At 41.1% G+C, this 25,297-nt stretch overlaps 1 protein-coding gene across 10 annotated transcripts in view; it reads left to right on the top strand.

Moving 5' to 3' along the window:
* Positions 1–25,297, top strand: part of ELMO1 (engulfment and cell motility 1) — a 306,368-nt gene that overhangs the window by 258,308 nt on the left and 22,763 nt on the right. For all 10 annotated transcript variants that reach the window (XM_042806555.1, XM_042806552.1, XM_042806556.1 and 7 more), the window contains 2 exons: positions 19,185–19,348; positions 25,019–25,131. In XM_042806555.1, coding sequence (XP_042662489.1) covers positions 19,185–19,348; positions 25,019–25,131 — 277 coding nt within the window. The remainder of the gene's footprint in view (positions 1–19,184; positions 19,349–25,018; positions 25,132–25,297) is intronic.

Genomic DNA, 25,297 nt, shown 5'->3' with positions numbered 1-25,297 from the left:
TTTGAACTTCCTAAGCACATGCAAAAAGAGTTGAGTGAAATGGTTACTGTGTCCTGCAAGGTATAAAACTGTCTATATTTATTGACTTATGTTCTCATGATATACGGTGGCTGAATAGGCCCCAGAGCAGTGGTGCAGCTGTAGGTGAGCAAGCAGACCAGCACCCATTAGCTGAACACACTTTGCCCTTTTCCTTTCATCTTTTCTTTTCATACATATTCTCCATGATTCTACCTTCTACTTTTCGTGTGTTGTGGGTATAAAAGATAAGTAACAGTACAGCAAATAAGTGGTCTGTATGAGTTTTCAATGGCCCTACTGTCCAGGAGGGGTGAAGGCAAAGTTTAATTATTCAGGCCACTCATGGGAGTGGTTATAAAATCTTAATACCACTCTGCGAAGGGCACAAGTTATAAAAATCTTATTTCTGCAGTGAATTAGAAGGTTTAAAAATACATTCCTGCAACTAAAAAGCAGTCTGCCTGATTAACCTTTAGTCCAAATGTCCAGGGCTAATAGGGAAAGAAAGAATAACTCTAACCAATGTAAAACAGCTACCGGAATGACTTAACATTGCTAATGGTGAAACTGTCGTCATTTTAACACCTTTTGGCTCTGCGTGACTTGAAGTAAGCACCATCAGCCCTTAAAAGGTAGGAATCTCACTCTTGCAATGACCTTGACCTGCTTGTTTCTAGGCCTGTGGATGTATGAGATAAGAGAGCACCTTAAGGCTCTGATATTCTGTTGTCTGGGGAACCTGTTAGAAGCCCAAGACTGAGTCTTTGATTCTCTTGGGATGGACCTAGGCTCGATGTCCAGTTTTGCTTGTTTGGGGGTTTCACTCCTTTCTAGTGGAAATGAAATAAAATATTGTTTATTGTTTCAGTAAAGATACTGAGAATATTGCTTAACCAGTTGTCTTCATGAAATAAAACAGGAGTTGCTTGCTGCCATACCTGTGGAATTGGGGTGGATGGATGAAGTCTTGGAGATTTGAGTAGGGGACAAGCGATATCATCAAAGCTGATTCTTCTTGTGCCTCTCACATAGCTACCATCTTGGCTTTTGTAGGGCACAGCTACAAATATGGAGAGAACTGTGCTTGCACAGAACAGATTTGCCTCTCAGCTGTACTTAGACACATTTGCATTGTACTCAGAAGTCTAAAGTAAGACGTGGTCTCAGCTGGCCAAATCTTTGAGCATCTCAGGAGTGGAAAAGCTTTCCCCCTTTCTTGCTTTTGATAAGATGGAAATGGGAAATTTAACATCTGTTCCTTCCACTGAGTGAATTTAGTCAGTCTGAATGAGATGCCTTTAGATATACAGGTTTATCACCTCTTTGAAATGGAAAGTTGTCTGTCCTGTCTAGCATTCTTTTTTCTGTCCAGTGAAGCCCAAAACTTGTTTTAGTCCACCAAGGAAATGTAAAATGAGGGGGAAAAATCTGCAGCACGCTCTGTTGAGCTCATTTGGTAGGATAAGACATTTTGCAGTCCTTGGGAATGAAATATTCTCTGCATACCAAAGAGAACATCCTTTTTAGACAGGGGTTCCCTGACAGGGCATCAATGTGTGCATCAGAGGTGTTGGTGCTGCATCCACATTTGTTCTGTACAACCAATGTGTGCACCAAGTGGATTTTGCACTTGAAAATGGGCTTCTTGGTGGCTTAGGAGGAAAAAATTACAGATCTTTGTCACACCTACTTATGCTACAGTCATTCAGAATAGCAACTTGCTTTTTCTGATATTAAAGAAGGAGAAAAGAACAACAGGAAGAAAAATGACAGGGGCACCATTATACATGCGTGCCACGTTTCAAGTGTGGCTCTCACTTGAGGATAAGCAAAGTATCTCTGGAAAAGCAGTGCCAAAGGAGGACAAGGCAAGCAAAAAGGGCTCAACGAACACAGCTAGCTTTAGATAACAGGTGATGTCAGGATGGCCTGTGTCAGGGAGGGCTGCCTGTGGGAGCCCCTAGTTAAAAGGCTCTGCCTTGGCCCGTGGGCAGCCATACTCCACTCCTCTGCAAGAAGTGCTTGCTGTCTGTGAGCACGCAGGTGCTTTTCCGTTCCGTTGAGCCAGAGCCTCTGTTGCAATGGGGAATGTGCAGCGATCCCTTTGCTCCAGCTGACATCCATCCCCTTCACTCCTCAGGCCTTCAGCATCCTTACGAACAGCGGAAAATCCTCCCTCTTTTTGCAGCTAGGGGAAGGTGTTGAGGGAGTGGAGTATTTATTAGGCAGCTGCAATAAAAAACAGTAGTCTGGGAAGAGTGAGGTTGGCAGAGGTGCTGGAGATGCTTACTATAATATCTTAAATCCTTGGAGTGGGAGGAGGGGGTCAAGACTGCGGGAGAAGCAGTGAGTAGAGGCAGTTTGATCAGACAGACTGGGAGGTGTAGCAGGAGGAGGTTGACCCTAGGTTTCATCTCTGACTAAGGGGGAGTGGCTGTCAGGTGTCTCCTTAGAAATGCTGGCAGTCACAGCGCTGGGAAGAAATGTATGGAGGGCTCCCGCCTGGCTCTGCTGCTGCCTGCCCCATTCGGATGTAAATGATCCGGGGGCTGGCGGAGCATGGGGGGATGCTGCAGCTGCAGCACCCTGAGCCTCACAGGCTCTCTTCCTGAAGAGGCACCATCCCTAATAATAATATTCCTCAGCAATAAAAATGAGCTTTTTTTATGTACTCGGAGCCTGAGATTAGTCTGACCCAGTAATACTCTGCAGTGGCAGGCTTCTTAAATCAGACATGAAGAACGTAGAGGGAAAAGTATGTTAATTTACATCCTCTATATTCCCCACCATAGGCACACCACAATAGGGCTCCTGTTCCCTCTCGTCGCCTTCCCTTCCCCGAGCAGAGCGAGGTTCCTCCCACCTGCCCACAGCCCTTCAGCGAGCGTGAGCACAACTCCCACACGAGTCTCCTTGCCAGAGTTTCAGCTGCTGGTGCTGCTTCCATGCACAGGCTGCTCTGGTTGCTGGGCTCGGAGGGTTGATTTTTAAGCTGTCTGTTGAGATTGCAGGTTCCCACACACACACACACCTCTTGCTGAAGCTGCATTTGGCTATTGATTTGTGGTCCCTCCTCGGCATCCAGGTCCCAGTTTGGGGTGGCAAGTGATGCCTAAATACAGAGGGAAGCTGAAAGCAGGAGCTTCTCGGTGGGGTGAGAAGTTTGCATGACCAGTGGCCTCTGTCCCCAGTCCCAGGATCCACATTCACTTTCCTGCTGGAATGTTCTTTGGTGGTCATCCCACGCTCATCTAGTCTGAAATGACACCTGAGTGCTCCCTAGTCCCTAAAGGCTACTGGGAGCTGAGGGCATTTTAACTTCACAGGTTTGTATATTGTGAATATGTTTGGTGGGTGTCACCCACCACTCTGGAAACATTTCCTACCACAGGAAGTCTCTTACCCATGAACAGATTTTTCTACTCTGTTTCCCTGCTTTTCACTACTTGCCATAATTAATAATAAATGGGATATGCATTGAAAGTGTTGTCATTGGCATCTCTCTGCTGACTGGCGTATATAACCCATTAGAAACTGATTATTTGGATTATTAATTTTTTCCAGGACATCCTATATCTGGTGTTCCATTGCTAATTTGTTACTGATTCTCTAGTCTTCAAATGAGGAAATATTTCTGATGCCTTATTTTACTGATGATTCCTTGCTTGTGGCTTCCTTTATTTTAAGAAGTGGGCCTGGAGGCACAAGCAGGAAAATAAAAAGGATTAAAATGACAAAATGACCAAAAAGATTAAAAAGACAAATAATATGTGGGCTGCAGTCTTCCAAAAATTCCAAGAATAAATAAGGCTTCTTTTAAAGTGCTTTGAGGAGGAGGTTTGTGATAATTTTTTAATCTATTTATTTCAATGAGATATCCAACCTCTTTAGATAAAGTACCCTGAAAACTAGCCCGTGTTAACAAAAGCCCCTCAAAATAGATTTTACTGGACTGACTATTTTTGTGAACAAGAGTTTGAGATAATGAAAAAAATCATCCAAATGAATTGAAGAATATATCCACAATCCGGATTGAAGCCTTTTGTGTGCTAGACCTATACATACATGTAGAAAGGCTCATATGCAATACTCCCTGCTGATTGATGGTTTTTCAGCCACTGCTTGCTGTCTCTTGGAATATACTGACTTTTGAACAGAGCAGTTGCCAGGTTCTTAAGTAGAGTCTGATGTTCAGTGGGACTTCTCAGATGTTTCTATCTAGACATAAATACTTCTTTTCAGTCCTTTGATCTGATTCTCTCTCTGAGTTTTATGCTACTTTGTCAAGGGGGGCAGGAAGAGCTTAAATTTTGAGGAACCAGAATTGTTTCCCAGCCTCGCTCAGCTTGATTACAGTAACACCAGGGGTCAGTTTGGCCTCTTGCTTTCTCTTTTTGTTACCTTGATTTGATAGGCACCATATGCAGTGGAAAGCAGTCTTGAAAATGGGTGTAAACTAGGGATTTTTGCTGTTAGAGGAAGTATGTGAACTTATGCTCAGATGAAGACTCTCCACTTGCTTGGGGAGCTGTACTGCTCTTCTCTGGGTTGGTGAAGTTAGGCCTGCGTTGCTGCCTGAGCAGAGCCCGTTAGAGCGGCAGCACTTCCCTTATCTTCCCCCAAACCCTCTTAAATATCCGCCTTATCCTGCAAGCCATTGGAGCCTATCACGCACGCAGCAAAAAGCTGCCCTGGTTCGGGTGGCCGTTTTCTCAGCAGCCTTGGCCTCCCACAGCCGCCAGCTGTACCGCAGGTGCGGGCCGGCCGGGGCCGGGGTCCGCGCCACGGCCGAGCACGCGGGAGTTCTGGGGACAACATGCTGTTAGGGACTTCGCGGCCTTGTTTTCCCCTCAGCACTTTCCTCAATAGAAGGCACTGCGTCTCGGCTAATAGAGGTTGTAGTCCCGGTTCCATCGGTTGCATTTTTAACACTGGTGGGTCATCCTTGTTGCAGTGCGGTCCTGAATCTATGTCAAGAGATATGTTTGCTGTGAACACTCAATAAAAAAAAAAAAATAATAGAATTTTGTTTTCATTGGGAAATACTTATATGTCTTTGGATTCTGTCCTGCTAATTGTGGAGGTCTGTGTCAAATGGCAATTCTGTGGACTTGGGCTTACATAGATGGTAACAAGCCATTTGCTGTTCTTAAGACATTTGTACTTTTCTTCAAATCTCTTTTATTTTAAAAAAGGATGCTACTTAGCCCAGATTTCTATTGGGATAGTTTACCACCTTCCCAAGAGGTCTAACAAGTAGCATTTTTCCCACTATTTCCTTCTGACAGCTTTCAAAAACGGGAGCAAAACTAATAATAGCACTTTGCACCTACATAAGTCCTTTTATCCAATGAACTCAGATATGCATTATAAATGTTGGCTGGAAGGGTCTTGTAGTCCTACCATGAGCTAAATACAATAAATACTTTTCTACCCATCTTATAACAGAGACACATGAAGCAGGTGCACACTGCTTTCCCAAGAGCAAATAGTTTATGTGGTAAAAGGGAGCCTTGTGGGGTGTCAGAATGAATTCCACTTGAATTCAGTAATATTCTTATGTATAGCAAATATGTGCTGCATTTAAATGTTGATGCAGGACTCGGATACAGTGATGTTGATCAGTACTGGATCAAGCTAGCAGCTTCTTAGTTTTACCTGTACAAAAAATAATGGTAATTGGCTGAAACCTGCTCTCCATAGATTGTCTCCCTAGCAGCCATCACTTCTGTCTGCTTGGTAGGTCCTGGCTGTGACTTGCAATACCATTTCTGATGAGGTCATGTTTATTTTGGCAAAGATTAATGATGTGCAAAAAGAAGTTTGCAGGGCCTTCATGCAGAGCTGAGGGTGCCAACAGCCACAGGTCATTCAGCTTTGTGCTCGTGTTGCTTTGCTGTATTATTTATTTATTTCTTTAAAGCTCAAACCCAGAATTTTGTGTTACTGTAAATCACTGAAACCCGCCAACGAAGGCACAGCACGATGTATTCTGAGTCATGGTCCTCCCCCAGAGGAGACGGGACCGAGGAAGCAGAAGCTGTAAGCAAATTTGAACCAAGCCCCCTGAAAACGTGGGTCCTAATGGTAGGTGAAATAACAGGAGGTATTTCTTGTCCTCGTGCCAGCGGCAAGCAGCGGTGCCTCCTGTGAGCCATCTCTCCTGCCTCCCTGGCTCACTCCTCCATGGAAACCAGCCGGCCGGCGCTCGCTGCCCCTTGCCACTGGGCCCCTGGGCACTTCGCCCGGTTCACAGCTGCCAGGGGGAGCTGCTATTTTTCTCTCTGCTACTATAATAGCATCCTTATGAGGCTTCCCCCAGCCTGTCTCTCCTCTGCGATAGAAAGTTACATGTTTCTGTGTGTGGCTTATGTTGTGAGATTTGGGTTCATTTAGTATGTTCCTGGGAGAGCATCTTATAACTCTAGGAAGAGAAAAAAAAAAAAGAATGGGGTTGGGGGGGAAATAAAGGAAGAAAAAAAAAAAATGGAAGGTCAGAGAAATCCTAGTCTGTAGTGGGAGTTGAGACAATAAAAGATAAAAATGAGAAGTGGTTTTGTATGGGAATATTGCTCTCACTGAACTGGCTGTGTGGTGGTGTGGGGTGCTGACAGTGCAGGCATCTGCCTTCTGCTGGACAGACTTGGGAGTGCTCAGAAAACACTGGGAAATCTCAATTCTTCGGTGGAAAGCCAGGGATAAGGGTAGTCGATTTAGAGAAAAATGCCGGAGATGGTTGACTGTTCTCAAGAGGCTTTAGATTCAATGCAAGAGAGTGTATGGGCATTTACAAAAGAGTCTCATGTTTAAATATCGGGTGTGTCTTATTTTACAGAAAATACCTGCTTTATATTGATGCCAGGTTCATCCAGGTTTACATCCTTTATCCTAAAAATGAGGCAAAATTTTAGTTCAGATGTGTTTTACACAGCCATTTCCAAGTTAAGCCATCACCACCTCTCCCTCCTCAAACCTTTATTACCTGACTTTACAGTCCCAATAATACCAGTCCCCTCCCACCTGCTGTGCCTTGCCTCTACCCAATGTTTTCCCCTTGACTCTACCACGTTGTCTCTGCAAGCATTTCATATACAGAACCATGGGTTGCATCATTCCTAGCAATCTCTCCCTTGCAGCAATTTCTTCCCCCTTTCTGCCTGACTTCCAGTAAGATAAATTAGTAGAAGATTTTTAAAGAAACTTTTGTTTTCATTGCTTCACGTGCTCTTGCTGCACTTTCATTACACAATACAGCAGAAGATTCAAAAGCATCCTCGTATCTTTAGCATCAGTTCTAGACTCCTTGATACCAACATGTAAAACAGTTGCCTGGACACACTATGTCTGTGCCCCTGGACCATGTTCACTCTAGCATGACATCTCCAAATAGGCCTTTTTCTGGACCTGAGCAAATTTACCAGAGCAAAAGCTTTGTGTAATCACGTATGAGGCAGTAGGGGAATTTCAGAACAAGTCTGATGCTTTTTTTTTTTTGTTGTTGACTGCTGCAATTTGGACTGCACAGAATTCAACTCCAACCTTTGAAAGGAAAACAAATAGCTTGCATTTAATTCTAAATATATCTCCTGCCCTAAAACACAAAGTAAATAGTCACAGAGTTGTAGGAAGGGAGGAGTCTGCTAGCTGGTTAGAAATGGCAATATTAATGGCAATATGGAAAGAAGTGGAGTGATTTATGATAGCGTGGAAAGAAATGCAGTGATAGCATTCAAGTTACCAGAGAAAGGATCTTTCATCAGAAGAAGATTGTAAGCCTTTCTCCATCCATAACTCACTAGTTGGTTACTGGAAATAACACTATTTTAAGGCATTATTTACCCTCCTGGGCAGGATCGATGTGTTTCTGGAAATGTGTGTGTTTCTGTGTATGTCACTGGTAGTTTCAAATCGATAGTGGGAAGTAAACTTGAAGCCAGATACTGCAATCTTGTCTTAATCCCTCTGTAAGAAAATTTCCTTTGGCTCTGATTTAATATGAGTAAAAGGAACGGGGGGAAAAAACAAAACTGAGAATGTGGTATTTGGCATAGCATTCACTGGAGGGAAAAAAGGTGTGATTTTTCAGGTGTTTCCTATACATGAAGTGAAGGGGATGGAGCAATGGAACCAGTCTACACAGGTCTGATGGTCACTGATAAGTCATTAGTTAAGATTTCATTTAGCTGTAGCTGGCTTGCCCAGTGCTTGTGGAAGGGTTTCCTGTACCTGAAGCAAATGATTGGATAACCTAATTGGTTTGTTCCATTCCTAATTTCTCTGGCTAGCAGATCAGTTTTGTAATCAAAGTGAGGTCATTGAATGCTTTTGAATTGTTGATGTTAGTATTAGGTGTCAGATAAATCACTGCTATCTATCCTGCGAAGTAGTTTATTTTCCTGTACTTCGTATAGATCCCAAAAAAGCTTCCCTTTGATCTGGGGGAGAAAAGATTGCTCCTTTGCAGCAATCAAAAATATAGGTCTCTGAAGCCATAAACCATTCCACTGCAGTTTCTAGAATGAGGTATGGCAAAAGATGTCATCTGTACTTTTTCTTTTTCTAAGAATAGCCTAGTTTGAATTCCTTATATGCTTGGTTACGTGCCACAACTCAATAATGTGTGCTGTTCTTATTTATATGACCAGCACAGTAATGATATAACTACCTGAGGCAAAGATCTCATCGGACTAGACTGCACTAATTCAGAATTTTCTGAAGGTGTTACTCAATAATTTTAGAACAATTTAAAATGGCAAAGAAAACATTTTTTCCATTTTCTTTTTCTTGGACATAGACATTTTGTGTATGTTTGGCAGTTCCAAGCAGATCTTGGTTTGTAATAGTCCTGACAGCATTTACTACGATCTGTCAAGTCAGTAATTTGTGAGCTCCAAATTTACAGAATAATTTTTATAGCTAGCATCTAACAAGTCACAGTGGATTTAATCTTTTCATTGCTTTCTGTATTTTTGTGAATTATTCAGTTAATTCATGCAGCTATTTTTATTCTTGTGCCACTGACTGGACTCTGGTATCAATACAACTACCACTTGAAATGGTTATTATTACGAGATGTGCTAAAAAATTGGTGTTCTGTAGGCATGTTTTCAGCTCACTGCTTTCTTCAGTGACATGAAAATTGAAAACAAGAGGTTTACCTAAAAATTATTACAGTTTATTTATTATAAATTATGATACATAATAACATGTAGGTTCATTCAGAGGCATAGCATATCTGCATAACTGCATTTTTTGCATGGTTCCTAGATGTTCAGCTCAATCATTTACTGGAAGGATATGCAAATAACAAGATTGAATTACATAGTCCAACACCAGTGCACTGAACGTTTGGTTTATGCATTCATCAGGAGAACCTAAGTGCATAATCTAGTTCTCTGATTTGGAGAACTGAATCCAAAAACACATTTTTCAGTCTTTATGGTCATTTTTGCTAGGTAGAAGCTTTGAAAGTTTTGCTTTTTTAATAAAATGGAATGTCAGGGAAAAAAAAAAAAATGGTAGCATTGAAGTGGTGAATACCATTTAACTAAAGTCCAGAAAAGCTGAAGCTTCCAACTTCTACTTACTATTTTCTTTTAATTTGTTCATGTGAGTAACAGAAAAAATGTGAGGTGATACTTTAAGCAACCAAATAAGGAATTTTACTGTTTTGTGTGATGGGCCAGCTTTTGCAGAAACAAGTAAGTACTAGCAAAGCTGAGCAAAATTACCGAGCTTTTGCATATACAGAGTTTACAGAGTATGCAGGTAGAGAAACTGTCCCCTTGTTGCCTGGTGCTTTGTGCTAGTTGTTGTGTTTGTGGTTCACCTGGATGATAAGGGATCTTCATTTCTTTTGGTATTGAAAAGACATTAACCTGGTGCACTGGCTCTCCTATTTAGAGGTGGAGCTGGAGACTCCCTGGAGTTGACGGGAGACAAGGAAGGGGACAACACAAGCAGGGACCATGGCAGGCTTGGACCATGTGCAATTCCATGTGGCCGTTCATACCCCAGACAGGACAGACCTCAACACAGTGGTTTGCACTGGTAAAAGAGCCTGGAGATCTTTTCAGAAATACATCTGGTCACACCTTTATTTTGGTCTTATCTCAGCTAAAGGAGATAAGAGGATGTGAAGCTCTAATGTGAAACACTTTGGCTTTCCATTTTTATCCATTTATCAGACATACTGAGCAATGTTTCAAGCCCCTTCTGTTCCCCCTTTTTAAAAAATCTGCTCTCCCACTTTTTATGTTTTTCTGACCATTCAGAGAGTCTTTTTTATCAATCATTAGTACCCAGGAATTGAGTTCTTTGATTTTTACACTTTCCTGAGGGAAAAACTACCTACTGCCTATTAGAATCTTGTCCTTGCTTTCCTTCTGTAGAACCAGATGTTTGCCAATATATTACAGTTAGTTTTCATTTAGTGTGTACCATTTAATGTAGTTATGTATTTTAAGGCAAGCAGCACCCAAATGTACGTTCCTAATCATGGGTAACTCTCATATTATTTTCCTTTAGAATTCACAAGTGTGTTATTTGACATGTTAATTATTACATTGGTATATGACTAAGAATACAAATATCTCCTCATTTTTCCCCCTCCCTTCACTTAACATTTTGTTTGAGAAGATCAGTACATTTTGTCTGTGAAATGCCCTGAATTAAATGCCACCCACAAATGATTTTCTGCATGTTTTATTTTGCCAAAGGAGGTTGTCAGACATTGGGGGAAATAATGTAATATTGGCTGACCTAAGACTTCAATTAACGAACAAGGAAGTTTACAAAAACTGTCATATTAACTTTGCATATCATTTTACTGGGGCAGAAACAGTTTGTCACACAGCACTGATTTCTTGCTTTGCTTACCTCAAGGCACCAAGCACAAACAGGAAATAAATTTATTCCTTATTTCTGATGCAAATAGTATTCTGCAAATATTAAATGTGGGGAAGAGGTTTCCTATCTATCAGTCATTCCTGTTTCAGCCCAATACAACCCAAGTAAGTGGTATTTGGCTTGTGTGTTTAGATTAGCATTGTTTCTAATGGAACCCTTAGCATCTGGTTTTAGCCTTGTAAGAAGCCAGTGGACTGCTTTCACATTGTCTTTTACCAAAACAGTTGAAGACATTATGGTCAGTGTTTACAGGTATTTTGATGATGATTCTAAATCCACGTGCATTTCAAGGTTGTAAAGGACTACTGTTCACTTCCCTTTCTACTACTATCAATTTTACCCTCAACTTCCTCAGGCCAGTCCTTAAGGTAGGTTTCCTTTCAGACAGCTGCTTCCTGAGCCATAATTTTATCAATATATAATTTCCCCCATATTTTACCCTTTCTTTTCCTATTTTGTTTTAACTGATCTCATTTCTTCTTTTCCTTCAGACTTTATTGTCTGTCCAAATACAACATCTATCAGAGTCTTTTTTTTTTTTTTTTTTCTTTCAAACTTTGCCACCCCTTCATTTATTTTGTTGCAAGCTACCAACCAGATGCATTCCTCTACATGCTGATACTCACCCACTCGAACCTCTGATCCTGCTCTGGTCACTTTTCCATATAACACCCTTCCTACTAGCTGCTTTCCTTTTTCCTTTGTCTATTCCTGTGTCTGTTAACATTCATTGTCAAAATCATCTTCTTGTCCATCCCTTTAGCCATATATATCCTTCAGTGGAATTTTTGGTAGCCCTTTGTCTTTTTGCAGTAGAGTTCAAGCTACTTTTTGCTCCCAGTCAAAGCCTCTGCCACTGTTCCTGCTTTTAATTGAGCAAATAAAGAGTAATGTTAAAAAGAATTGGAGGCCTCCTTGATATCCAGTGGTTCTCCATCAGGATCAATGTATCCAAGGGAAAAATAATCAGTGCAGCTACAGAATTCTGGGAGCTGCAGTCTCTTCCTGCAGAGGTGGAGTAGCCCAGGGATGTAATATAACAAAATGCAGCAATTAGTGGTCCATTTCCACAGAACACAGTTTACAAAATGCTTGCATCCAATAGCACAATGAGCCAGACTCACCTCCTTCAGATGCAGTCACTCCTCAGACCCCTTCCTTGCTTTTTCTCAACCTCCCTTTCACACCTTGTTTCATGGTGCTCACCAGTCTTGTGCTCATGTCTTTGGGGCTGTTATTCCTCCCTCTTACAAGAGTGTAATGAATCCCCTTTCCTCTCTCTCATAGTCTTGGATTCACAACAGTCTCAGCTCATCAGTTCCCAAGAACAGTGTGATTTCAGTCTGGTTTACCACACCTGTGATTCTTTAGTCAAAGGAACATAAAAAGCTGAAAAAATCTAGAACTTCTCTGAAATGTAAAACAATTGTGGGCCTCACTTCATCTTCAGCCTTTTCTTTCTTCAACACTTGACCTTCTGGATCTCAGATCCAATGCAAGGTCAAGCTCTTTTAGGTTTTCTTCCCTCTTTTCCTCACCAGAGGGCAGGCAATTTATTTGGGTCCTGAGGCTCTGAGCAAGGTTTCACATTGAAGAGATCTATTACTACAGCATTAAGTTTTAAGACATCTGTTATAAACCTTTAAAACACCTTGTGTGGAACTGCTGTCACATCTCCTACCTCTCAGCTCCATGCTCCATCGTCATATCTGCTAGGTGTGCTCATGTGTTGCATTCCTGCAAAATGATAGTCATTGCTGAACTGGATAATGATATTGATACTGATACCACATGGGAACAGGCTGCTCAGCTTGATCAAGGCCATTGCATTGTTTCAAGTTTCTTCTCTGCAGACTGAAAGATATCTTGGTTCATCCTGGAAAAAATATAATCACAAGCAAGAGAGGTTTGTTTTTTTTTTTTTAAAAAAAAAAAAAAAAAAAAAAGAAATAAAAAAGCCAAAACCTCAGCAACACAAACTTTTTTCAGAATGGGTTTTAAATTCTGCAGAAAATTAAGAGATAAAATGTATTAGAGCTTATGCCTACTAAATCCTCTGACAGATGCTTTCTCGTCCTGCTGCCTGAAAATGAATCAACTTAATTATTCCTGTGGCTATGTACATCCAGACAGCTTAGAGTTGCCTCTTTATCACTGGCTACAGTAACTGTCCTTGTGTTCTGGAATAGCTAAGAAGATTGGAAACTGGGGTTTTTTTGTAATTCCGGAGTATACAGACAGTAATAGAAGAAATGGTCTGGAATTTTGGAGTCTCTTGTCAATTGTTAGATTGTGCAAGCACTGAGTTTAAATTTGCTTGTGTAGAATGGTGTGCTTGGATTAATATTCTAAAGTAATGTGGAGTGGAAGCCTGGTACAGTCTGTAACCAAGAGACTAGTGTAGTGAAGTCACAGGCTGCAATATGTGTAGACGGGGGGGGGGGAACAACATTAAATTATCTTCCGAGGATCTGGAAGTCTCTCAGGATGACTCTTCTGAGTACTCTGAAAATATAACCATTGATCTAGTTAAGACAATTTATCCTTTGGAACAGTTTAAAAAAATGTCTTGAATTACCTGGTGTACATGTTAAACATGTAAAGTTTTCATTAAAGAAGTTGACAAGTTGCTTGTAAACTGAAGTAATTTCCTTTCCCTTCAGAATTAGTTTTTCTTTATGGCCTCCTTTGTCAGTAAGTGTCATTCATGAAGAATGATTTGGCCATTTCATTCTACAACCTTATTTTTGTCTGCTCTGTGGATTTAACTGAAGGAAATCCCTTTGTGACTTAAATGATCAAGCTGGATCTCAGACACCAACTGATGTTTTCTCCCTCATGTTTTACCCTGTATAAACCAAGCTGCTGCTTTTGGGGAACATTTAGATAGGAAGGAAACTAGGTATGAATTGTTAACAACCAATTTGCAAAGAGATGTCTTTCCTCTAGTCTTCTGTTTGTCGGCTTGTTGACTTTTGAATGGTCACTTGGAAAAACTAGTGAATGAAGCCTTAAAACTTCTCACATCCCAGATGCTACAAGTCTGGTTTGGAGGTGGTGCAGTGCGTGTCTCTGGGTATAGCACAGTCCAGCAGTTGTTCTTTTATCATATACTGCGACAATGTAGGGGAATCATGCCTTACAGTACTTGCTATTTTTGAGCCAAATTAGGAAAGCTCTGGACTAAGCACATCATTGTGACATGGGCTCAGGATTTATACCTAGGTCTTGTCTGTGCAGAAGAAAGGTGGACTGCCAAGATTAACGGCGATCAGTCAGCGTAACATACTGACACACACAACCCCCTGAGATAGTCACTAAGCAGCAGTCGGTGTAACAGGTACCCTGAGATACTAGAGGTACAACTTAGTGGCTTCTGTGCCAGTCTCTGGATGCGTTCTTGCTGCTGTAAAAGGGTCATTACATGTGAAAGAGCATGCTTATTCAAGAGAAACGCTGATATTGTGGGGAAATTATTAGAAGGTTCATCTCCTGTCTGATGCTCCACAGATGGGTGATTGTGAACATCCAACCCTTTGGACTGTTCTGGGGGAAGTTTCTGGGAATATTGATGCTGTGAGTTTGTAGAAAGATTGTGTCTGGTGAGTGGAAGGCTCAGACTTCCATTTCCAGAAGCTTGCAGGGAATGGTAGGTGTCTGAGATGGCACTCTGTCTTCTCCAGTCAACGCCAAGGACAAACTTTGCATTGATATGGGGTAAGTAGAATAGAGAGGTTTGTGCTTTCTGTACTTACAAATAAACAAGCAGCTGAAATACCATCAGTGGGAAGGTTGCTGTAGAGTTTGGCCCTGATAAGCTTCTCTTTCTGACACTGACAACTTATCTGGTTTTGTTTTGTCCCCTTGTTGTAGAGCCCAAGTGTTCAGACCTCTGCTCCATCCTGAAAGGAAGAGGCTTTATTTGCATAGGCAAAAGTTGTCATGACAAGAGAGAGAAGGAAGAATAAAAGAAGGGGTAAATATTGGAAAGGCAAAGTAATCAGAATGTGGGATGACAGACATAAGGTCAAATAAGTCAAACACAAAGCTAGACTAAAACAGCTTAATGAAAACCACGATTTAATGTTATGGTGATACTGACCGTAGAATTATAAGGCACATTAGAGGGATACAAAATACAGGGAATAAGGTCCTATGTGATTAAATAAAAAAAAGTATTATTTTTCTTTCTACTGTCTTTCTCTTCATGTCTTCAGTGAATTTACCTTAGTCATAACGCAGAACTCTGGATTCACTTACCATACAAGAGGTTGTCAGATAAAAAGGACATGATTTAAAGCAAATGTGCCCTCTGAAACACTAATTTCTCAGTAAAAGTAGCAAAGCATAATGTAATTAAGACAACTGTCTACAGTGTTTATCTACAATCACATTGAGCAGAGAATACCTTTAATTTCCTCATAAGGTCAGACACATGGGGAGGAAGGGTTGCTGCTGTCCCTCAGACAGCAGTAATCAAGGGCTGGCAACTCTGCTTTGGAAACTGAACAGATTAGAAGTTCTTGGCAGTGATTCCCAAATGCTCAGGAGACCCAATGCAATCAGCAGCTTTGACATTTTGGCCAGCTAGTTAAATAGTGTTGGCTATAAACATTACAAGGCAAGTGATCACCCCCTTATGTGCTGGGCCTAGGGCATACGCTTCCTGCCTTCTGTCGCAGGAGCAAAGGGAACCTGTAAACCAAGGTCTTTGTTGATATCCAGTGAATAACTTTCCAGATGATAGCAAAAAAGAGGAATTTGCATTGTTTGCATGTTAACCACAGCAGTGAGTACCAGAGAAGGGGAAAAAAGGATTTATACAGGATTTTGCAACTAAGCATAAATGACAGTGACCTAAGTCTACTGAACTTGAACCTCCTTTGCATTGTTTAGCCAAGAATGAGTGCTGTTTCATATAAATGGTCCAGAGATCAGACTGAGAAGATCCGCATACATGTAACTCCCTAAAATTCAGTATTAATTTATTTGTTTGTCCATTTATTTTATCAGAAAGACTACTCAAAGAGGCAGTTTCCCCAGTGTGAGTGCCTGAATTCAGGAAACCAAATCTATATGTAAGCAACAAAAAACCAGATCTGTACAGATAATTGAATGAATGCATGAAACTGGAACTGCATGCATGCATAAACAATTGCAGGACTGTATTTGCTTGCAAATTAGGTTTAGTGCTGAAAAATCAAGGAGATATGGTAGTGATCGTTAATATAGCAGTGTAGTATTGTTAGTTTAGCGGTTATACTACGCCTGCCTGTCAGAAATTGCAGTAATTGTTGCTTTCTAATGCCCAGGGTACTTGATTCCATGAGCAGCAATGGGCCTTACATGTTTGAATTAAGCTACCTGGTCTTCCATGCTTCTTTTACATGATGCTGCAGAAATGATGACTCCAGGCTGGCTCTAAATCCACATGTAACAAAATAGTCTGGCACAACTTCTCAGCAGGCCTGAGAAATCAGAAGTGAAACCTGAGGCTGAATGTCACATTCTCTGTGAGGGTGAAAAGTTAAGCCCAGTTCACTGGGAGCCTGGACAGTAGTGTTATGAGATACTAATAGCTGAATGTGTTTTCAATGGGCAAGGTTTGTTTCCAGTCTCTCCCCTCTTCTCTGATCCTGGTAGTTAATAAGAATTAGTCCTAATTAATAATATATAAATATATAAAATACAAATTAAAATTAATTAGCAGCAATAAGTAGTCATTGCCAAGAAAGCAAAAAGAGGAAGACAGAAAATATTTTTAAACATCAAACTTGTCTCCGGGATTGTCTGCTCTATTTTTTCCCACTGTTCCTCTGACAACGTTTCCTCCATTACATTCCCTAAGCCCTTTTGAGAATTAAACCAAGACCTGGTGAAATCAGTAGGAGTATGCCACTCACCTTGCTGGGCACGATCCATTAACGTTCAGGTGTTAAGCTTCTTTGGCCTTCCAGTTTGTCGTTCCCAAGGTGTAACAGCATGTTTCTTACTTGGACTGGTGTGGTCTAGTGAGCACACTCTGAAGATGTTAATCCCTCTAAGCAGATGGCTGGCAGTCAGGATTTTGTCTTTCAGATGGGGAAGTAGCTGATTCCCACTGGCAGACCAGCTAAGTACCTCTTCAGAGGGGTTTAGCTGCACATGGCCACCATCTAAAAACAAATACTTCTGTATATGAAATGAAGAGTATGAAGGTGTAGAGTACAGAATTCAACGTTGCTTTTTACCCTCAAACTAAGTTTCAGAAGTCTTCCTCAAATACATCGCAATGTATTGATTAAATTGGTAGGAGTGGATGGAGCAGAGCTCAGCTTTACTGGGCCAGGTTTGCAGGATTTACCAAGAGTAGGATCTTAACCTCAAGGATGCAATCAGAGGAAAGTCCCAGCTGAGTGAGGGTAGATAAGCTGCCTCATCCAGGGGATGGAAATGTGGCAAGGGCATTTGCTGCCCACCTGAGCCCACACCTTTGGGAGAAGCATCTTGCTCCTCTTGAAGTAGATCTCTGGGACGGATGTAGTGCCTGTAGTAAAGAAGGAGATTATCTTCATTTCTTTAATTGCTTAGTTGCACCTGCTGGACACAACTAAAGTGAGTGCTTAGATCACATCTGAGATAGAAGTTGCACCTCAGGAAGCAAAAATAGAAAACAGTGCAGGCAATAAGTTAGAAGACTGAGGCAACACATGTGAAGCAATGAAATATTCATGTGAAAAGAGAAATCTTCAGAATGATTAGGGAACCTCTGAGGGGCTGAGCTTCTGTTTTAAGATACATGGTGAAGATGAAAGAACAAAAGGAAAATCAACAGTGCAGAAAAAGCTTTTGCCCTCTGTGTGTAGCTGTTTATTTCTGTCACACCCGCTTTGATACCAGGGGGATGTTACCATTTCCTACTGTTTTTTAGCTGTTGGGTTTGGGTGGGATGGGCCGTTCTAAGTCTGATAAATTGTTTTTTCAGCCAACTTAAGCACAGCATCAGACAAATATTTCAAAGTGTGTGACTTGCACCAGTACCAAGGAAATGAGACCAGAATTGCAGAGACACAGACAGTAATCTGTGATATGTATTTATTTGAACTAGAGCCAAACAATTCCCCTTAGTTAACTGTGTCTCAGCAGTTTTCTCCTGATAAAATAATTAATATGCAGATAGATGGCTGTTGCCTCTCAATCCTTCATTCTCATTTTTTGGTTTGCACTGTTTATGCCATTGCTTCAAAAGCAATCCTGTAATATCCTTGGCAAGTTGATCTCTCTCTCTCCCCCCCTGATTAATGGTCTCTTTTAGCAAGTTCTTTATCCTTCATTGGGTATGGCCATAATGTATCTGCAGCATAAGGCTCTCACAGAATCACAGCGTGGTTAAGGTCAGAAGGGACCTCTGAAGCTCATCTGATCCAACCCCTCTGCTCAAGCAGGGCCACCTAGAGACAGTTACCCAGGACTGTGTCCAGGTGGCTTTTGAATATCTCCAAGGATGGAGATGGCACAACCTCCCTGGGCAACCTGTACCAGCACTTGGTCATGCTCACAGTGAAAAGTTGTTTCCTGATGTTCAGAGGGAACCTCCTGTGTTTCAGTGTGTGCCCATTGCCTCTGGGCATAAGGAATAAGGGAAGCAGTGGGCCACAACTAGCAGCTTTGTGCTACTGCCTTCTGGTCAGAACAGCTCTGAGACCCAGCAGGGGAGCTGTAAGACCTGAAAAACTCTGAAGTCTCTCTTGTGGGCAGTTAGACTGGACCCTGCAGCTTGTGCACTTCTCCTGGGTTGAGCTGGAAGAAGTCAGGATGTACATCTGCGCTCTCAGTCAGCTCCTTAGGACTTCACAGCTTATTTTTTTTTCTTGTTAAGAGTCTGGTGTTGTATGTGCACCCGTCCCCGACAGGACAGGAGCATCATCTCAGCTCAGAATGCAGAAAAGCCACGCTGCTGCTGCCGTGGGTGCACAAACCACAGACAGAGCAGGACTTAAAATCCTGTAAACAGCAATCGTAATACCCTTCCCACCCCCACCCCCCACCCCCCAAAAAATGTTATTGTTACAGAGCAGATGAGCTTTTGCTGTAAGCTGTGATGCCCTGTCAGAAGTTGGCTTATTTTCTGCTTATGCTACTGAAAAATTGTATTGAGACCACATAGTATTAATCATCTTCTATACCTAGAAACCTTACTGTGACCCAGAATATTTGAAACAAAAACGCAGAAACTGTTAACACAGGTTTTCTTTTCCTTTCCTTGTCAACCACAGGTAATGCAGGTAGTGAAAGAACAGATAATGAGAGCACTCACTACCAAGCCTAGCTCTCTGGATCAATTCAAGAGCAAACTTCAGAATCTCAGTTACACAGAAATACTGAAAATACGCCAGTCTGAAAGAATGAACCAGGAAGATTTCCAGTCTCGTCCGATTCTGTAAGTACTGTCTTCTCTCCCCACTTTCTTTTGCACGGAAGGATTAACAAATGTGAATGACATTTGTGAGCTCTTCTGAGGGAACCCAGGGAGGAAAGATGTCCAGGGAGCTCTGCTCAAAAGCAGTGATACGGCATCTGCTTGAAATGCATTGCATTTTCTTCTGCTGGGAATCACAACTTTTTCTCTGAGTTCATTTAAACCAGATTCAGCAAATCCCCACAGGGTCTCACATAGCTTATTTGTAGGAAAAACTGCTTTGACATTTCCTAGCTTTGCTTGAGCGTGAGCCTGGTTTTGGTGCTGGTAGTGGCTTTTTAAAAAAAAAAAAAAAAAAACACCACAACTTTGTTTTTTGTCCAAGGACCTTTAAAAATTCCATATGTTACTTCTCTGGGTGAGACAGGGAAAAGTGCAGAAGAAGAGGAGACAACACACACTGGCTCTACAGAAAAGTGGTGTTGTGTATGTCTATTTATGTCATTATCTTTGGTGTTAATGACAAGCAGTTACTTATTTGTAAATTATAACATTCTGGCAGCTAGCCAGTGGGATTCTCATTTCCTTGTTGTTTACTGCAAAGTATCAAATGCTAATATTGCCACCACAGCTCCTTCGCATTTCTCAGGATACCCTTTGTTCTGTTAAATGAGAAATAGAGGCCGTACTTGGCTCTGGACCAGGTCTGGGCTTGTGACAGGACAGATGCAGACTCCATGGTACAGAAACTGTGCTGTGAATAGCAGGAACCTTTTGAGATCAGCAGAGAAATAGCAAGGAGTCCAGAAGCATCAGCTGGAATGTCATGAAATCCTGACCATGTTTCAAGTAGAATGACTTGTGTTTTTCCAAAGCTCCTTTTCAAAGCAAACGTATAGAGAAAGGTCTGGATCAGAGTATTTCAGGATTCAGAAGGGGGATATTCATTTTGATTTGTTTCTAAAGGATACAGATATCCAAGTGCAAGCTCTGGGGACACATTCTTCCAGGGACAGCAGGGCAACAGTGGAAGCATAAGCTAAGTAGAATTACACACTTAAAATTTAATCATACCAATGTGGATCAAAGCAGGAATGCTTCTTTTATGTTTTCAGTGTATTAGAAGATAGGACCTAATGCCCAATTAGAACTGGTGTCACTCACAGTAATGCATCAATTAAAAATCTACAAATGGTTCCAGTCAGTTTTGCATCATTACACTGCTCGGAAATCCCCTGCCAATCCCCTGTAATGTTTAGTGGTTCAAAGCTGCTCAGTGCTGGTAAGCTTGACACCAAAGCTTCTCATTTTCCCTTCCTTCCCTGTGAGTCAGCTGTTTGTGTGATACAGGTCAGCTATGGATATTCTCTTGCACCATCGCCTAGCCTCATGAACCTTGCTGGTGCCCACTACAAGCTCTTTATTTCCAGTATAACTCTGTCTAGTTGCTGCTACAGTGCAGAGTCTCCTTCCCCATCATGGAATGAGTGAAACAGCCAACACAAGTAGCTAAAAGCAACTGAAGTGTTACCAGAGACTCATTTCAAATTCAGGACAAAAGCTAAGCCTAAAGGCTATAAAGGCTAAGTAAATTGATAAGGTGTTTAAGCAATCACAACTGCATTTGCAGAGATCTAACTCTATACATTTGCATTTTGATTGCATCCATGATCACTTATTCTTGACTGTGAAAAGAAATGGTTCTTTCATTTTCCCCTTTGATTTGATTCCCTGTACTGAACTCTCAAATTGCATAGATGGCACAATTGATAGAAGTACAGAATCATGGTCTCGTTGTAGGGAAGGAGACTGTGAGTGAAGAGAGCAATCGTGGCTATGCTGTATATTTTAAAGCCTTGCAGATATACCGAAAGAGATTGCGCACAATGGTGAATGTAAAGTTGGCATGCCTTGTTGAGTTCTGCATGAGAATATGGCAATCGGATGATGGATTTTCCTGCCTTGAACAGGACAGAAGTCTTTCTTCTGCTTCTCGTTGTACAAAGCACTGAAGTTTTAAGTATTCAAGCTGCTGGGTGAGAGAAGCTTCAGTTAAGTTGGATTTGAATTTCAGCTGGAAATCATTGCCTTAGATCCTCGTCACTAGAACCACCTTGTTTTTCAAGATTAGTTGTTTCTTTTATATGAGCATTGTAGCACATGAGATGAAGTTTTTTCAGTTTCTACTTTTGATTAGGGAATATAAAAAGTCCTTCAGAAGGGAATCAATTCAAGATTCTGGGTTCATTATTGGTTATCCAAAGTGCTATTCCACAATGAAATGATAAAGTATCACTGGTTCATTTTGAATGGCTGTGAAGGAAGGTGTCTAGGAATTCTGTGGGCCTGTAGAGGACAAGAGGTCCCCTTGACACATTAAATGGCAACAGAGCTGGGTTAATACTGGAAAAAAATCTGATTTCCGCTTAAGTGGAGGATTGCTGGTTAAAGGACAGTTAATGTCAGCTGGGGAGCCACTGCTAAGTAACATCTGTGTGAAAATCATCAAGGTACAGGGAAATAGAGGGAGAGCTGTGGATGCTTTTCAGCTTTTTATCCTACAGATTTCTCTGCAATGTTAGAAAGAGTCACTAATGCCTGCTCTGAATGTGTGAAGTGATTAGGAGAGGGTATAGCTACAAGCCAGAAAGATAAAAGGACAAAGCACATGAAAGCAGTTCTGGGGATTACTCTTCTGTTGTGTTGTAATGATTTAAATGCCTGTAATATGCCCCATCCTGGAAGGAAAACAGCTAACAAGAAAGAGTTACAACTGTAAGCTGGCAAGGTAAAAGCTGGGGACAGTTATAACTGGTGCTGAAGAACTAGTATCATTTGAAGAATATAAAAATAATTTCTGAAGATTTTCAGATTTGCCAACAATTCAGTTTCATTATTTTAAAAGCAAGTGACAGATGTTGGTATTGCCTATAGTGTCAGCACCAGTGAGATCAGAAAATTAGCGATCATATATATTAATATGTGGTTCCCTCAACTTTTCTGTCTTGCCAGCCCACCAACTTCTGCCATTCTTGTGACAGGAACACAGTAGAAAACTAATAGCAATTTTTGAATTCCTTAGACTTTCCAAGTTTGCTCTCTCTCTCTTCACAAGGCACAGTCTGTTCAGCTGATGTCATCTGAAGGACAATAAATAAAATTTTCACAAAACATATTTGCATTTATGATCTTCCTTTAGCAAATTGTTCCTGTTTGATTTTAAAATTGAGCAGGAGGACTTATTTCTTGTACAGAGATTTTTTTTCTAATCCATCTTTCTTTAGACACTGACCTCCCTTACCTTCAAATGGCATTCTGAAGGAAATACAAAAATTCAGAGCAGCACATCTTTTGTTTAACCGTGTGACGTGGTTTGATTGGTTTCCTCCATTTCTGTCACCTTGAAGTGGTGGAACAGAAACCTAGACAGTGAGGAGCACTAAGTGGGAGGATCACCTTGCAAAAATGTATCTGGAGTCATGGTATCGGAAAAATAGCTGAAAACCATGCAAGTCAGAGAAACCATGTTTTGACATGAACTGCTGAGGACAGTAACTTCAGGTGACCATGGTAAGGGTTGAATGGATTTATGGGGTATCCCTAAAGTCCAAAGTCACTGAAGGCTCTTTTTCCATGGAGTAATGAGTTCTCCCCACAACCTCTGTGTGTTCAGGGTTGGGGACTGTAAAACAGACGAGGGTACCCTCTGAGCTTCACAGTTGTGAGAGCAAATACATGCGCGTGTGTAGGGGGACTCCAGCACATCAGCAAGGAGGCGGAAGGTGTCCCTTCCTTCCTACCTCCCTTCCTCCTATCGAAGGTCTGCCTTAGACAGAGAAGTACTTCACAGAGGATTACCTGTTTATTTTTGGACTGGCTAAAAATCCTCTTCCTGTGATTTGTAAAGAGCAGATGGGGCTTTAGAGGACAGAAGAGGGAATACTGTGAGCAGACAATTAGATGTTAACGTGCTGGGTGACCCATTCATTTTTGTTTTTTCATTAGTGTCTTACAACTACTATGTTATGATATCTTTAACACCTATTTAGTGATAACTATCCAATTTCTGAATTAAACTACCTAAATATCAAACTGATGTTTATACCATTTTTGAATGTTTGAAATCAGTCCAGCTGGAGATTTAGTCTGCAGCCTGGACTGCTGAGTAATCCACACTGTGTTTTAACACTCTTCTCCTCAGCCCCTGCTCCCAGCTTTTACCTGAGGAATGGGGAAGCTCATCAGCTCAGTAAAGGCAAGACATTTGTTCAATCACAGTATTTAACCATTCAGCATATTTGTATCTTAGTTCCCAATGAGACAACAACAGTGCTTGAAAATTATCCTAAAGAACTAATAAAACATTTCCGAAAGGTGGCCTGTTTCTATAGTTACGATGCTTCCTTGATTTTTGACCAGCTAGATTTTCACATCTTGTAAATATGCAGTGGGTTATGCATCAAGATCTCCAACCATTTTGTTAATACCCGGGGAAAAGATGGCATTTTTTTAAAGGCCTGATCTTTCTAGCAGAGGACTTCCAGTGGTTTCCGTAGGGATCTGGCAGATCAAAGGTATAGAATCCAAATGAATGTGGAAAACAGTAGAAACTGGGCTCCCTAAGTTTTCAAGAAGAGAGAAATTTTTGTTGTCTCTATGGGATACCACAGCTTTGCTTCCTTTTGATGACAATTGCTGGAACATACTGCCAGACAGAATGATTTTTGGTATTACCTAATTTGAACAGCAATGCCAAATTATGGTTCTGACACACTTCATATTTTATAAATTCTCTGCACATTCAGTTATTTTTTTAATCTTACTAGGCTTGCTGTCGAGTTGATGTTTAAACCTGTCTTTTATGTATTCTTAATGAATCTAAGTGAGGATATAACTGATGAATTCAGACATCTGTGAATCCATGTGATGGTGTATGAAATCAAACTTTAAATATTATGTGCATACGTTTTCTGCCTAGTTCTTGACATGTTGAACTCTTATCAAAGTAGGATGTAGAAAATGGATTTTCTTAAGGATATATAATATTTCTAAATGCACTGTGGGTTTCTGCACTCCTGGGCAAGGGCAAAGTTTGATTCTTGAGCAATTCCTAATCATGAGTTAGGCTTCCACAAAATTCTGATAATAATTAATTAATTGAATGGTGTGGAATTAAGAACAAGCATATAACTCTGGTCATTATTTCAGCTCATTGCCATTGCTTGCTGGTTTTTATTGTTTTAAAATGTGTTTTAGCTTTCTTGTTCTGTCCTAAGTAATAGTTCTAGTAAAGTATATGGGCAGAGGATTGTGCAACAAAAGGTGATAGACCCTCAAATAAGCTTCACAGTGCTCCTGTGATGAAAGAGCATTATCTGCCGCAGAAAAACCTTGTTGATGCATTATAGCAAGTGTTATTTTTAGATGAGTAAAGTAAGAAACAAATAAGTGACTCGCCTGAGTCATACACTGATGTCGTAGCAGGGAGATGTCTGCAGCAGAGATATCCTGACTCCCATTCTTTGTTATAAGAAAAAGGGTTTTTTTCTGGAGCAGATTCTGACCTGGGCCTGCCTGTGACTGTTGTCCCCTTCAAACTCCTTGCAGAAACATCTTGTGAGGCTCTGTCTCAGAGGAAAGAGGATGGTCTTTGATTGAATTTGACAAGTGCCTACTTTCTCTCTTCCTAAGGGAACTAAAAGAGAAGATTCAGCCTGAGATCTTAGAACTGATTAAGCAGCAACGTCTCAATCGACTTGTGGAGGGCACCTGCTTTAGGAAACTCAACAGTCGGCGTCGGCAAGGTACAGCTCAGACTGCCTAGTCTGCCTTTTTATTGTCACTTTTGTCTAAATGTGGAGATGAGGAATACTACTTTTACTGGCAAGATCCTTGGTTGTAGTGCTGTCTTGACTGTTTTTACCAGGGGGCATCTGCAAGCATCTGCTAGTCACAGTTCTTGTAGGATTT

This window comes from Tyto alba, unplaced genomic scaffold, assembly GCF_018691265.1.
Source record: "Tyto alba isolate M040663 unplaced genomic scaffold, T.alba_DEE_v4.0 Super-Scaffold_46, whole genome shotgun sequence".
NCBI classification, from domain to species: domain Eukaryota; kingdom Metazoa; phylum Chordata; class Aves; order Strigiformes; family Tytonidae; genus Tyto; species Tyto alba.
This window is presented reverse-complemented; position numbering and strand designations above follow the sequence as displayed.